This window comes from Mesoplodon mirus, assembly GCF_964341445.2.
Source record: "Mesoplodon mirus genome assembly, chromosome: 11".
Lineage (NCBI taxonomy): Eukaryota > Metazoa > Chordata > Mammalia > Artiodactyla > Ziphiidae > Mesoplodon > Mesoplodon mirus.
In genome coordinates, this window is record NC_138987.1 from 51,787,342 (window position 1) to 51,803,468 (window position 16,127).

The 16,127-nt window shown below is 35.8% G+C and overlaps 1 protein-coding gene across 2 annotated transcripts in view; it reads right to left on the bottom strand.

Annotated features, from left to right (window-relative positions):
• The window catches only part of NELL2 (neural EGFL like 2), a 456,105-nt gene that overhangs the window by 235,037 nt on the left and 204,941 nt on the right, over positions 1-16,127 (bottom strand). For both annotated transcript variants that reach the window (XM_082634702.1, XM_082634703.1), the window contains exons 11-12: positions 5,232-5,323; positions 1,988-2,090 (exon numbers count right to left, since the gene is read on the bottom strand). In XM_082634702.1, the coding sequence (XP_082490828.1) occupies positions 1,988-2,090; positions 5,232-5,323 (195 nt within the window). The remainder of the gene's footprint in view (positions 1-1,987; positions 2,091-5,231; positions 5,324-16,127) is intronic.

Sequence of the window (16,127 nt, forward strand, 5' to 3'; positions counted from 1 at the left end):
TCCATATTGGAAGCCCCAGTTCCATTTTGAGAAAAACCTATGACCTAGGCCTGAATAAGCTATAATAATGATTAAATGCTTAAAGAATCACCTTCTGCATGCTTGAGAAATTCCAGGAACTACAGGACATTTCAAGCCTGCAGCTACAGATGAACTGCTCTCCCTACACAATCAAGGTGACTCGGACCAGACCACTGCACCATCAATTTCAAGGTAATTATTGAAGCAGACTGTGCTGCTCCATACATAGCCCCCTACTGCACACCTCTGAACTTCTCCTTTACAAATTCTTGTCTCCTAACTGGCAACTCGGAGATGGTTTTGGGGACACTAGTCCATCTTCCCAGGTCGCCGGCTTCCTGAATAATACATCCTTCTTTTTCCACCAATCCTTGTCTCTAGAACATTGACTTTTGAGCAATAAGAAGCCAAACCTGAGTTTGGTTCTGGCTCTGACTGGTCACATATCAATGATATCAGGATCTCAGGTGGAGGGGGTGTAGGTCACAGTATATTTTGTCATTGTATTGATATTTTGAGTGGGCTGTGTAAACATATTAATTTTTAAAACTATAGACAATTTAAAAGTAACCAGTTTTGTAGCTAGCTTTTCCATTCTTAACTTGCTTTTGGTAATGTATTAAGGCTCTTTAAAAAGAAATGGATGCAATCAGGCCATCTTAATTGAATGGATGGAAGAAGTAGCTAAAAAGAAAATGAAAAAACTGTACCACCCTCCTAAAAATGGGAGAGAGGGATCTCATGTTTCCTTTTTAATAGATGAGATTAAAAGGAAACAAAACAGTATATGTTTTATAAAGTTTATTTTTCTTACCTTTTTCCATTTAAGTTTTATTTTGCACCAATAAAGGCTATTATTAAAACAAGTGCTAGCAGCTCATTTAAGGCACTGTTATTCAGTACCAACTACATGAGTTATGAGTCTCAACTACATCCCAGGTGTCATACTAGGTATTAAGAATATAGAGATGGGGCTTCCCTGGTGGCGCAGTGGTTGCGAGTCTGCCTGCCGATGCGGGGGACACGGGTTCGTGCCCCGGTCCGGGAGGATCCCACATGCCGCAGAGCAGCTGGGCCCGTGAGCCATGGCCGCTGAGCCTGCGCGTCCGGAGCCCGTGCTCCGCAAGGGGAGAGGCCACAACAGTGAGAGGCCCGTGTAATGCAAAAAAAAAAAAAAAGAATATAGAGATGAATATAAAGACCCAGCCCTGCCCTTAAGGTGCAAAATCCAATGAAGGAGACAGATTCACAAACACATGATTTCAGGATAACACAAGAAGGCACATATAATTTCATGATTGGTAGGGAACATAAAAATTCCATATAATTAATCCTTTAGTTTAATACTTAAATCTATAACAAAATACCAAGTTTAAGAATCTCTAGTGATGGGCAACTCACTGCCTCCTGGGCAGCCCACTGCATTTCTGAATACCTCAAGTTTTACTGTTTTCTTATACTGAACTAAAAATCTAAGTTCCTTCTACTTATTGGTCATAGGCTTATCATCACAGAGGCAACACAGAACAAGCAATGCTTGTCTGATGGCCTCTCTCTTCTTGGTAGTGTAGAAGCCTATCAGTGAAGGAGAGTGGAATTGTGAAGAGACGGATTTGAACAACATGGGAATTATGCTCAGACAATTATAAAAACAGACTGAAGAGAAAAGAAAGGAAATCCCCCCCACCCCCGGCAACAAAAAGAAACAATAAAATAACTCAGCACTGTTGTGTACATGTTTTCAACAATGCCATGCTGACTCAGAACAAGTACACAGAGAGAAGTATAGAAACCCAGAGCTTGAGACAGGTACAATACACCCTGCAGAAATGCATGGGAGCATCTCGATTTTAATTCAATAGTCTTTGGAAATAACTTGATTATAAAAAGTTCTATTTCCTGTCAGTTGAAGTAGCCTCTTAGAATGACTCATGCACATAAATTTTATTTTACAGAAAAGCCTTACCTTTACAAACTTTGCAACAGCTATGAGACAAGGTAATCTGATGAGACTCTGGACAATCCAGAGCTGGACAGCCTGAACTCTCAACCAGCTTCATGGTCTGGTCCTGTCAGACAACAGAAAATACAAGCTTCAAACCTCTTAATTAGGAATAACTCAGAAGTTTCCAGATCCGGCATCCAAGAGATTTCTTCAAACATGAAAGTAAAATTTTCACCCTGAGAACCTCTGCACAGGTCACACACGCACTTGCAAAATGACATTAAATGACAACTGGAAAGCCTTTCAAATGGACAAGCAGCTCTGGGAATGGAAGCATGCCACGCTGCAGCCATGCCTTCAATTTCCAAACATCAGGGTAATCCTGAAAGATTCTGTTAGTTTACAACATATTTGCACATCCAGATGACAACTGTGTCAAAGATACAGCTTGAATTCTATTAATAGCTCACTTTGGAAAAAACAATAAATAAAACCCAGGCTTTTTAAACATTCTCATGTCAAAGTTTCCTAAACTGTTATAGATTATCCCAAGTGAGTGTGATGAGGCACATTGGCGATCTCTCACAAAACTATAAGGAAAATGAGGACAGGATTTATGTCTCTTGAGCATGAATGTCTTGCATTTTTTCTGGCATATAATAAGCAATCGAAAAATTTTCCTGAATGAATGAATAAATCAATGTAAAACGATTATAGTTCTAGCCACCAAAGTAGATAAAACCCTTCTCAAAGAGAAACCAAAATACAGAACAGAATACTTTTCTGATAAATGTAACAGCACTGCCCTTGAAGCAAACATTTTGCTTCTATACTGTCAACCTCCAGTCTCTTTAAGAGTGAGGGTCATTAACTGTTATACTATGCTTACCAATATATAAGTAATAAAATAACCGTTGGAACTTGAAGGCTTCCATCTTAATACTGCTCAATAGCTTAGCTTTTTAGATATCATTTCTATAAGTACTGCTTTTATTGAAGAAATCGTAATTTCAATATCTCCCTCTTCCTGGCTTATCAGTGGAAAGGACCTTCTCCAAGTCACCACAATGGCAGGAAAAAAAAGAAAGAAAGTGTCAGAAGACATGTATACAGTGGAGTCAAACGCTATTCTTCCTTTGGTTTGACGGTAATATCCATTCTGATAATCTTATTTTCAGGACCACAGTGTTTTTCTGTGTTACTATGAAACTCACAGACCCCCCCAGGACACATTTTCAAGGCCACAAAACTGACAATAAAGGAACAAAGAAGGACTAGAATTGACAGCCCAGAAAATGGAAGCCCGAGAGAGATGACAATTATGTAAAATAGCTCAGGGGCCTGAAGGGAGAAAAAACAATGGGAGTCCTTAATGTCAAGAATTTAGTGAAGAATACAAAAGCTTATGAAATTCTGGTAGAGCTGTGCTGTAGAATCCATAGCCACTAGCTACAAGATTCTGATGACTTCATATGATAAAATAATGTAAAATATTTCATTAAGAATTTTATATTGATTACATTAGAAATGATAATATTTTGGATATATGGGGTTGAATACATAAAATTAGCGCAAATAAAAATCACATGTGTGGCTTGCATCATATTTCTACTGGACAGCACAGCATTAGAGGGTAGGAAGTGATTTCTTTTGTTTGAGCAAATAAATAGTAACATTTATTCATTCACCCAATATTTATTAAGCACCTGCAGAGTTGCCTATACACAGACTTCTCACAAATTGAATTTAAAATAAAATCACTTTATAGGTATTTTAAAATCAAATAGGAAACTATCTCAGTAAATTTTAGATCTTAATTATCAATATTATGGAATACACTTATCAAATGAAAAGAACACACACACACACAAAGTGGAGAATCTTCAAATGCCCTCACAACTTTCAGATTTAGGGCTGATATTTCAAAGTTAAAGTTTACTTAGAAACCAGCTGATAAAAGTTTTCCACCTTCCTTGAAGTAAAATTTCTCTGATTTCCTTGGTGTTGCTAGATCTCACTCCAAGTCTTCCAATCCTTATATCTACAGTGGGACCTGCTCCACTCAAAACAGCACTGGTGAAGGGAGGCTGACAGAGAAAAATCCATCTTGAAATATAGCTTCAGCAATTGTGTTAGTGTTCCTATGCCCCAGCTCCCTTAACTTTAAGATGGTAACCTCCATCATGGGAGAGCTTATTTAAAGCCAAAAGAAGCAGCTAGAATACCTTATAACGGACATGAACAAATCAGAGCTTTCACGTTCTAGAAACCAAATCTGTCACAGTTTTGCATCTTTATGTCTCTGTCTTGCTTATCCCAAATGTCTTCCAACTTAAGATGCATGACGTATATGGCTGGATTTTTCAGATTCAACTTATCTTGGCAAAATTCTGAGGATTTTCCTTTCCCCAACACTTAATCATATGAATGCTCACAGTTTATTGCCAGCAGAGTAAATCACTTATCTTAATTTTCTAAATAAGCTATATATACTAAATCATCCCCACAAACCATGTACAAGAGGCATTTAAAGAAGAAAATTAAGGATCAAATGTAAAGCAGAAACTTTATATGTAGACAGTTTCCTTTAGATAGAATATGGCTTGAAATATAACATTATGGTCAAGGAATATAAAATCATAGTTTATAAAAGGTAAATGTGAAAAGTGTTATGAAACATATTTAGTTTTTCAATTAGTAGGTCAAGAAGCAGACTTAAAATGAATCACATTTGCTTCAGAAGCATACATCAAGAGCACATTTATAAAACATTCCCCTTAAAATTATTTAAAAGATTCCTCCCAAAGGAATTAAGATCAATATCAGCCTCATCTCCATCCAACACCTAATTTTTTATTAGGTAAATTTTGTTCTGATTTTAATTGGACTGAGTGATATTTATCACAAGTCAAAAGCAAGAGTGAGAACATGCTGAGTCTAATTTTATCTAATACATTTTCTTCAAAACAGCAAACAAGGAGTTGATTTGTATTTGGAAAATATAAGACAACTTCATAAAACTTTAATTTGACAAAAGGGTATTTTTATTTATTGGGAAAATTATTTTACAACCACTAATTTACATGACTGCAAAAACAATGAGAATTTCTATATATTTGAGCTATAATTATCATCTTAAATTTCTTAAATTTTCTCTTTGCCTCAGAAGTTTTAAAGGTATTACAAGGGTGAGATTTTTAAAGGAACATTTACTGTGTTCATGTAACTGAAAGAAATTTGAAACACACATGAAGAGCTTCCTTACCTTGCACTCATAGAGAACACATACTCCAGAAGAGGAGTAGACTGTATTTCTTTCTCCTTCAAAGTAGGTTCGTCCATGAAATTGGCATATAGCTTTGGAGTAAAAAAAACATATATATTTTTTAAATGTTTCATTAAGAAAAATAGCTTACTGGTGTTCAGATCATTTTGCCACAATATTTCACATGTCCTTATGACTTTTCAAGGTGTCTGAGTAACTGTAAACCTAAATTCAACCCAATATAAGGCACATGTAGGCTCAAGTTATTTTCATGCCCATTAAGCTCAGAGAGTAAAATAAGGTAAAAAAGGATAAGGGGCAATGGCAAGTCAGAATTAAACTCTGAAAAAGGAGTGCTGATAAGCAGACTCAAAGCCAATTACTTGTCTGTTAGATTATGTCCCACTTCAGGGCACATTAAGCAGGTGCTCAAAGCAGCTACAAATCAGGGGCAATACAAGTATGAGAAAAGTTTATTTTTATATACCATTACAGAATTTTAAAACAGAAAATTAAAAAGAAACTATTTTAATTCCAGTACATACATGTAAATGTTATGTTCTATGGGTTAGTATCATTTTATTTGTAAGTACATGTGGGTTAAGGCACCCTATTTAAGATGTTGAAAGGTCTTAATCTGGGCCTGCCTTGCTTCCATCACAATTAAATAAAATTTTAAGATAGAAGTTCAGACTCAGTGGTGAAAACATTTTTAATGAGTGAAAATGCATACAAAGTATCAAAGAATTTTTTTGAGACTTTCAAAATATTTACAATTCACAGCAAACATTTAGCCAATGGAAACTGCTTGCTTGTTTTGAAATGAATGTTTCACACTACCCATGTTGACTCATCACCTAAACAGAGACAGATTTACCCTGAAGCTAATTAAGCTTAACTTTCAGTATCCTACTGGGGCTTAGCCCTCCATTCTAAGACTCTGAACCAACTTTTGTTTTCACAGATTTGCACTGTTTTCCTTTCAAAGGACACTCAATATTGTAGATGCTTTGGAGCTCCATAACATCTAGATCAACCCAAGCTAATCACTTCAAAAGACCAGAGGAAGCAGTCATCTGATAGGAAAAAAACTCAAGCAGTTTGTTAGCCCTATTTACTAAATCCAACTTTTAATTTTAACTACATGGATTTTACAAAAGGGGTGTGTATATTTCCTTTTAATTCCATTGTGTGAGTTAGAATAAAGTCCCTCTTCAGAATTTATATATCCCATTATCTTTAAAAGTATCACATTGCCTAAAAACATTTATAACAAAGAAATTAGACATACTTCTATTAAATAATGAATATATATATATGGTTGTACAAACATTAATATTTAAGCCAACTTTCATCTTTGTGTGAAAGTTAACTGATTATTTAAAAGGTGAACATTTAAATAATGGAAAGCATGCACATTTAAAAAATGCCATCCTTCAACTGATCTCCTTACTCAGCTTTTATTAACAAATTTCACTACATAATATATATTACTGGCAAATTGATTTTAAAGTTTTGGAGGTTGTTGGAAGGGAATACAACTTACTTGCATAAATTATATGACTTAAAAGCTGGCTGAAGCTTGCTCACTCATGAATATTCAAAATGAAACTAGGGAGTTGTCAGTTACATACTATCTATCATATATGAATTACAATAGCATGTGAATTTACTTAATGACCCTGATTGATTGTAAAATGTCTATCTCCAACATGTAATTTGTAAGATTGTGCTTTGTTTTTTCTTATGAGATTCAATAACCTCAAAGTACCAAGATCTGGCTTATGGCATGTTCAATTATACTTAAGTACCACATTTTATAAGATAAGGAGAATAAATAAAACCTTCTTCTATTCAGCACCTGCCAGTCAAAGGTTCCTAAGCCTATTATATTATACAACTCGATAACTGCAGTCTATTCAAGTCCAAGGGTATGTTGAAGAAAAAAACCTGATGTTCCAAGTCTTTCTTAGAGCAGAGGGAAAAGGAAACACTGTACAAACACAAGGGTAAATTCTCCTTATACAAAGTCTTATGATAATTTAATATTCATGCAGAGCAGATGGACCTTCTGCTCTAAACTCTTAATTCAAAAGACTCAAATAGGCAACTTGTGAGACAATAGGGCACCAAATGGAGCTTGGCAGAGCGAGAAGCACAAAACGAATGAGATCACAATTGCTTCATTTCCTTTCAAGCTATCAGCACAAACAGGGTGAATCTGGCTTAGAGAGAACCTAAAGTGAGTAATTTTTGTCTCGTTTCTTTTTTGATCACTTGCTGTGATTCTCCATAATTCTGAGGTTTACTCTAAATACCTAGTGATGCCATCAGGGTATGCCTTCCCTAGGTTCTTTAGGGGAAAAATGTTAAGAAACTCAGAAATATATACATATATACTTACATATATACATATAAATGTATATATTCCTAATCATTCCTAACAAACACTACAAGGAATCTTGAAAATCCATAAGGATGGCTCTGGGACGTAGGAGTAGACTGCAGGAGTAAAAGTCGTATTAATTTGTTGATACATATAACAAATATGTACTGAGCTTCTGCTAACATGCCAGGTAGTCTGCTAGGTACTAGGATTCAAGATGAAAGAGACATGTTTCGACCCCTCACTACTGAGTTGGGAAGACAGACTCGTACACAACTAACTATAATAAAAGCCAAGCTCAAGTGCTGTAACTGAGAAATTCATAAGTGACATGTAAACACAGGAGACCAAGTGGTAAACTGGGGCGGGGGTGGGGGGCACTGGATCAAAGGTGAGGAAATAAGGGCTGCAGAAGGACCCAGACTCTGGCAATAGCGACAAGTCATCATCACCCTAGGGTTAAGGAACAGGGAGAGGAAATGGTTTTATTGGAGCCCATAGTGAGCCAGAGTTATGAAGGAGAGGCAGCCCAGTGGGAGCCGAAATCATGAGAGACACAGGTACCACCAGAAACCCAGCCTGGTGCAGGGAAGGAACAGGGAAGAAACATGGCCAACTCTCTCCCCTCTGGCCTTCCTGTTTCCTGCCAGTGCATCTCATTGGCAAACCCTACCCAAAGCCAGCTGGCAAGGAGACCAGGGTGAAACAGTCTGCAGAAGTCCAGCTCCTGGGGTACAGAATGGGGAGAGAAGGACAGGTGGGGTGCGTGGGGTGCCCAGGAGAAAGAATAACCAACCCCCAGCACTGGTGGCTATCACAGTAATTCAATTTAGACCATGAAGAGAAACAGTTTACAAGGATAGGCTGCTTACAAGAGCATGAGAGAGTGGAACACAGTACAAATAAATTTTGAAGAGGGAAAACTGAGACATTTAAAAAAGACAGCTCTATTTTAAAGAAAAACCCAGATAGCTTATCAAAATGAGATCCATAAGCAAGGAGAAGGAAAAATGGAAGAACTGGGCAGATCAAGTGTTAAAACAGAGGAGAGGAAGCAGATTAGGTGTTGCCTTGATTTTAACCAAGGCTAACCCTGCAGGTATCAGGGATGAAGAAGCCTCAGGGATAATAATGATCACTGTGGCTACCACACTGACTGCAAGAAAGTCTCTAGAATTCCCTAATTGAATGGCACCTCCCTGCTTACCCTTCCCCAGAACAGTATAAGAAATCACATCCTCAACAAAACAACAAAGGAATAATCATTTTGCTGTATTGATTTCTTCTTCAATTCAATTGCATTCACATGTTCATAGACAGAGGCTTCATTTCTTTCCTAGTTTTCGGGTGTGTGTGTGTGTCTGCTGCTGTGTGTATATATATAGCAATAAGTTTCTTGTGACATAACTCTGGATTCCTATGTCCAAATCATTTACCAGCTTAAAGCAGAATTATGCCAACTAGGCTGCATTTTCAAAGATCTACACTAAGTGATTTATTGAGTATATTATATGTACATATTCGAAGGTAATGAAGCCTCTAGGGCGAAGGGTATTAATTCATTGATACAGTCTTATCCCCTTGCAGACTAAGAAGCTAAGCCCCCATGCAGTCAGACTAACCCACAGCACTACCGCTACTCTTAAGTTATTAATATTAACCAATGTCAAATGCATATTCACTGTGACTCTCATACATACATATACATATATATACACACACACACACACACACACTCCCATACACACACACCAGGGGGCACCATTCACATCGTGTGAATTATGTCACTCAGAGCTGTCCAATGAACAGCCTATTAAGCCATAGGGAGAGAAATTAACTAGAACTTGGAGAAATTCAATAGGATGCTATAACAATTGGTATACATGTTTTACCAAGGCTATATTAAATATCACTAATTACACAGTTAATAGCACCATAATTATGAGAAAATCCGCAAAAACAATTAACGTGAATCATTTTCACTTAATCTCTCCTCTATTTTAACAATTAACAAGAAATAAGAAGACAGGAAATGCTACAGATGTAAATTTGAGAGTCTTCAGTCATAAAAAAGTGAAAAGGAATTTATAGAACAGATTGAGAAATGGATAAGTGAAAGAAGCCAGTAAAACTCTAAAAGCTGTAAGTTACACATTAAAATAATGATTTATTGATCATTAATGCAAAGATAGAAACCGCAGATCCCTCTAATGAGATCTAAATCAATTTCTGCAAACCTTTGTAGAAAGAATTATCCAAATCTATCTAACAATATTTTAGAATATAAAAGCAAAAAGACATATATTTCACTTCTAAACATTTCCTCAGTCACTACATATTTAGATTCTTTTTATTACTGGATTGAAAAAACATGAGTCTACACTAAATTTCCCTATTGGTATCATCACCTTTAAAAATGATACAACACAGAGGACAGACAGCAGAGCAAGAAGAACTACAATCCTGCAGCCTGTGGAACAAAAACCACATTCACAGAAAGATAGAAAAGACGAAAAGGCAGACAGCTATGTACCAGATGAAGGAATAAGATAAAACCTCACAAAAACAACTAAATAAAGTGGAGATAGGCAACCTTCCAGAAAAAGAATTCAGAATAATGATAGTGAAGATAATCCAAGACCTCAGAAAAAGAATGGAGGCAAAAATGGAAAAGATGCAAGAAATGTTTAACAAAAATCTAGAAGAATTAAAGAACAAACAAACAGAGATGAACAATACAATAACTGAATTGAAAAATACACTAGAAGGAATCAATAGCAGAATAACTGAGACAGAAGAACGGATAAGTGACCTGGAAGACAGAATGGTGGAATTCACTGCTGTGGAACAGAATAAAAAGAAAAAGAATGAAAAGAAAAGAACACAGCCTAAGAGACCTCTGGGACAACATTAAACGCAACAACATTCACATTATAGGGGTCCCAGAAGGAGAAGAGAGAGAGAAAGAACCAGAGAAAATATTTGAAGAGATTATGCTCAAAAATTTCCCTAACATGGGAAAAGAAATAGCCACCCAAGTACAGAAAGTACAGAGAGCCCCACGCAGGATAAACCGAAGGAGAAACATGCCGAGACACATAGTAATCAAATTTGGAAAAAATTAAAGACAAAGAAAAATTATTAAAAGCAGCAAGGGAAAAATGACAAATAACATACAAGGGAACACCCATAAGGTTAACAGCTGATTTCTCAGCAGAAACTCTACAAGCCAAAAGGGAGTGCCATGATATATTTAAAGTGATGAAAGGGAAGAACCTACAACCAAGATTATTCTACCTGGCAAGGATCTAATTCAGATTTGACAGAGAAATCAAAAGCTCCACAGATAAGCAAAAACTAAGAAAATTCCGCACCACCAAACCAGCTCTACAACAAATGCTAAAGGAACTTCTCTAACTGGGAAACACAAGAGAAGAAAAGGACCTAGAAAAACAAATCCAAAACAATTAAGAAAATGGTAATAGGAACATACATATCAATAACTACCCAAAATGTGAATGGGTTAAATGCTCCAACCAAAAGACACAGGCTTGCTGAATGGATACAAAAACAAGACACATATATATGCTGTCTACAAGAGACCCACCTCTGACCTAGGGACACATTCAGACTGAAAGTGGGGGATGGAAAAAGATATTCTATACAAATGGAAATCAAAAGAAAGCTGGAGTAGCAAATCTCATATCAGAAAAAATAGACTTTAAAATAAAGAATGTTACAAGAGACAAGAAGGACACTACATAATGATCAAGGGATCAAACCAAGAAGAAGATATAACAATTATAAATATAGATGCACCCAACATAGGAGCACCTCAATACATAAGGCAACTGCTAACAGCTGTAAAAGAGGAAATCGACAGTAACACAATAATAGTGGGGGACTTTAATACCTCACGTAAACCAATGGACAGATCATCCAAAATGAAAATAAATAAGGAAACAGAAGCTTTAAATGACACAATAGACCAGATAGATTTAATTGATAATTATAGGACATTCCATCCAAAAACAGCAGATTATACATTCTTCTCAAGTGTGCATGGAACATTCTCCAGGATAGATCACATCTTGGGTCACAAATCAAGCCTCAGTAAATTTAAGAAAACTGAAATCATATCAACCATCTTTGCTGATCACAGCACTATGAGATTAGAAATGAATTACAGGCAAATAAATGTACAAAAAACAAATACATGGAGGCTAAACACTACATTACTAAATAACCAAGAGATCACTGAAGAAATCAAAGAGGAAAACAAAAAATACCTAGAGACAAACGACAATGAAAACACAATGATCCAAAACCTCTAGGATGCAGCAAAAGCAGTTCTAAGAGGGAAGTTTAGAGCTACACAAACCTACCTCAAGAAAGAAGAAAAATCTCAAATAAACTGTCTAACTATACAACTAAAGGAACTAGTGAAAGAAGAACAAACAAAACTCAAAGTTAGCAGAAGGAAAGAAATCATAAAGATCAGAGCAGAAATAAATGAAATAGAAACAAAGAAAACAATACCAAAGATCGATAAAACTAAAAGTTGGTTCATTGAGAAGATAAACAAAATTGATAAACCATTAGCCAGACTCATCAAGAAAAAGTGGGAGAGGACTCAAGTCAATAAAATTAGAGATGAAAAAGCAGAAGTTACAACAGACATCACAGAAATACAAAGCATCCTAAGAGAGTACTACAAACAACTCTATGCCAATAAAATGGACAACCCGGAAGAAATGGACAAATTCTTAGAAAGGTATAACCTTCCAAGACTGAACCAGGAAGAAATAGAAAATATGAACAGACCAATCACAACTAATGAAATTGAAACTGTGATTAAAAATCTTCCAACAAACAAAAGTCCAGGACCAGATGGCTTCACAGGTGAATTCTATCAAACATTTAGAGAAGAGCTAACACCCATCTTTCTCAAACTCTTCCAAAAAACTGCAGAGGAAGGAACACTCCCAAACTCATTCTATGAGGCCACCATCACCCTGATACCAAAACCAGACAAACATACTACAAAAAAGGAAAATTACAGACCAATATCACTGATGATTACATATGCAAAAATCCTCAACAAAATACTAGCAAACAGCATCCAACAACACAGTAAAAGGATCATACACCACGATCAAGTGGGATTTATCCCAGGGATGCAAGGATTCTTAAATATATTCAAATCAATCACTGTGATATACCATATTTACAAATTGAAGAAGAAAAACCATATGATCATCTCAATAGATTCAGAAAAAGCTTTTGACAACATTCAACACCAATTTATGATAAAAACTCTCCAGAAACTGGGCATAGAGGGAACCTACCTCAACATGATAAAGGCCATATACGACAAACCCACAGGAAACATCATTCTCAATAGTGAAAAACTGAAAACATTTTCTCTAAGATCAGTCACAAGACAAGGATGTCCACTCTCGCCACTATTATTCAACATAGTTTTGGAAGTCCGTGCCACGGCAATCAGAGAAGAAAAAGAAATAAAAGGAAAACATATTGGAAAAGAAGAGGTAAAACTGTCACTGTTTGCAGATGACATGATACTATACATAGAGAATCCTAAAGATGCCACCAGAAAACTACTAGAGCTAACCAATGAATCTGGTAAAGTTGCAGGATACAAAATTAATGCACAGAAATCTCTTGCATTCCTATACACTAATGATGAAAAATCTGAAAGAGAAATTAAGGAAACACTCCCATTTACCATTGCAACAAAAAGAATAAAATACCTCTGAATAAACCTACCGAGACAGGCAAAAAACCTTTATGCAGAAAACTATAAGACACTGATGAAAGAAATTAAAGATGATATAAACAGATGGAGAGATATACCATGTTCTTGGATTGGAGGAATCAATATTGTGAAAATGACTCTACTACCCAAAGCAATCTACAAATTCAGTGCAATCCCTATCAAATTACCAATGGCATTTTTTACAGAACTAGAACAAAAAATCTTAAAATCTGTATGGAGACACAAAAGACCCCGAATAGTCAAAGCAGTCTTGAGCGAAAAAAACGGACCTGGAGGAAGCTGACTCCCTGACTTCAGACTATACACTATAAAGCTACAGTAATCAAGACAATATGGTACTGGCACAAAAACAGAAACACAGATCAATGGAAGAAGACAGAAAGCCCAGAGATAAACCCACACACCTATGGTCAACTAATCTATGACAAAGGAGGGAAGGATATACAATGGAGAAAAGACAATCTCTTCAATACATGGTGCTGGGAAAACTGGACAGCTACATGTAAAAGAATGAAATTAGAACACTCCCTAACACCATACACAAAAATAAACTCAAAATGGATTAGAGACCTAAATGTAAGACCAGACACTATAAAACTCTTAGAGGAAAACACAGGAAGAACACTCTTCGACATAAATCACAGCAAGATCTTTTTTGATCCACCTCCTAGAGTAATGGAATTAAAAAGAAAAATAAACAAATGGGACCTAATCAAACTTCAAAGCTTTTGCACAGCAAAGGAAACCATAAACAAGATGAAAAGACAACCTTCAGAATGGGAGAAAATATTTGCAAACGAATCAATGGACAAAGGATTAATCTCCAAAATATATAAACGGCTCATACAGCTCAATATTAAAAAAACAAACAACCCAATCAGAAAATGGGCAGAAGACCTAAATAGACATTTCTCCAAGAAGACATACAGATGGCCAAGAAGCACATGAAAAGCTACTCAACATCACTAATAATTAGAGAAATGCAAATCAAAACTACAATGAGGTATCACCTCACACCACTTAGAATGGGCATCATTGGAAAATCTGCAAACAACAATTGCTGGAGAGGGTGTGGAGAAAAGGGAAACCTCTTGCACTGTTGGTGGGAATGCAAATTGATACAGCCACTATGGAGCACAGTATGGAGGTTCCCTAAAAAACTAAAAATAGAATTACCATATGATCCGGCAATCCCACTCCTGGGCATATATGCAAACCATAATTGAAACAGACACATGCACCCTAATGTTCATTGCAGCACTATTTACAATAGCCAGGTCATGGAAGCAACCTAAACGCTCATTGACATACGAATGGATAAAGAAGATATGATACGTATATACAATGGACTATTACTCAGCCATAAAAAGGATCGAAATTGGGTCATTTGTTGAGATGTGGATCGATCTAGAGACTGTCATACAGAGTGAAGTAAGTCAGAAAGAGAAAAACAAATATTCTATATTAACACATATATGTGGAACCTAGAAAAATGGTACAGATGAACTGGTTTGCAGGGCAGAAATAGAGACACAGATATAGAGAACAAACGTATGGACACCAAGGGGGGAAAGCTGCAGGGGTGGGGATGGTGGTGTGGTGAATTTGGCGATTGGGATTGACATGTATACACTGATGTGGATAAAACTGATGAGTAATAAGAACCTGCTGTGGAAAAAAATAAATAAAATAAAATTTAAAAACTTAAAAAAATTTTTTTAATTGAAATAAATTCGTTTTAAAATAATAATGCATTTTGGAAAAAAAGAAGAAAAAAAATAAATTTAAATGATACAACACAAAATTAAAGGTTATAGATACCAAGAAGAAAATTAGTATAATTCACTTAGTGAGAAATGGGATTTATAATTTCTTTAAAATTCTCTTTCAAAACACCATGTATCAGTGATCTTTAAATTGTTTACGCTGTCTGTTAAGGGCAGAGTTGTATAAAGTAGTGGCTTTTACATAGTGTTCTTTCTAATATTGATTTCCACTGGAAGGGCTCTTAAAAACCCCATGTACAATGGCAATTATTTCATTTTGAGTCAACATGATACTTATTTGTTAGTGATATACAAACCAAAACTGTTGGATGAGAAAATATCTCATTAAATGTAATTATGTATATTTTTATTATAGCTTTTAAAAAGGAATACGCAATAAATGTATTCATGAAACAGGCTAAGATTCTGCGGAGTCAAACAAAAAAATCTGAAAGTGTTTCAATATTCTTAAAAGACTCCAATCAGCCATGCTGCATTTATCCAGCCCACAATCTTTTTTGAAATCTGGACTCACATGGAGTCAATTCTTAACAATATGGTTGTAATAAATGTTTTGAGCACTAAGTGCTATAAATTAATTTTCCCTCTTTCTACAATGCTTAAATTTCTATTAGAGCACTGAACCCATTTTTCCTTTCCTCTAGTTAGCTGTACACTTTTTTTATCTTTCCTACATGAGATGAGGGCAGTGTCTTAATTTGTCTTTGGATCTTGTACTCAGCACCTAGCACTGGCCATAAATAATAAATTTTAAAGGTTTGTTGAATTTTTTTTTGTAAGTTCTCTTCCAGTTTCCTATTTGATGAAAAGCCTGAAAACAAGAAAATTGGCCTCTCTGATCTTCATGTGTCCCTTTATATTTGGCCCTATCCTTTGATTTTGCCTCTTATAATAAAGGTCCTATAAATTGGGTCTCACAGAAA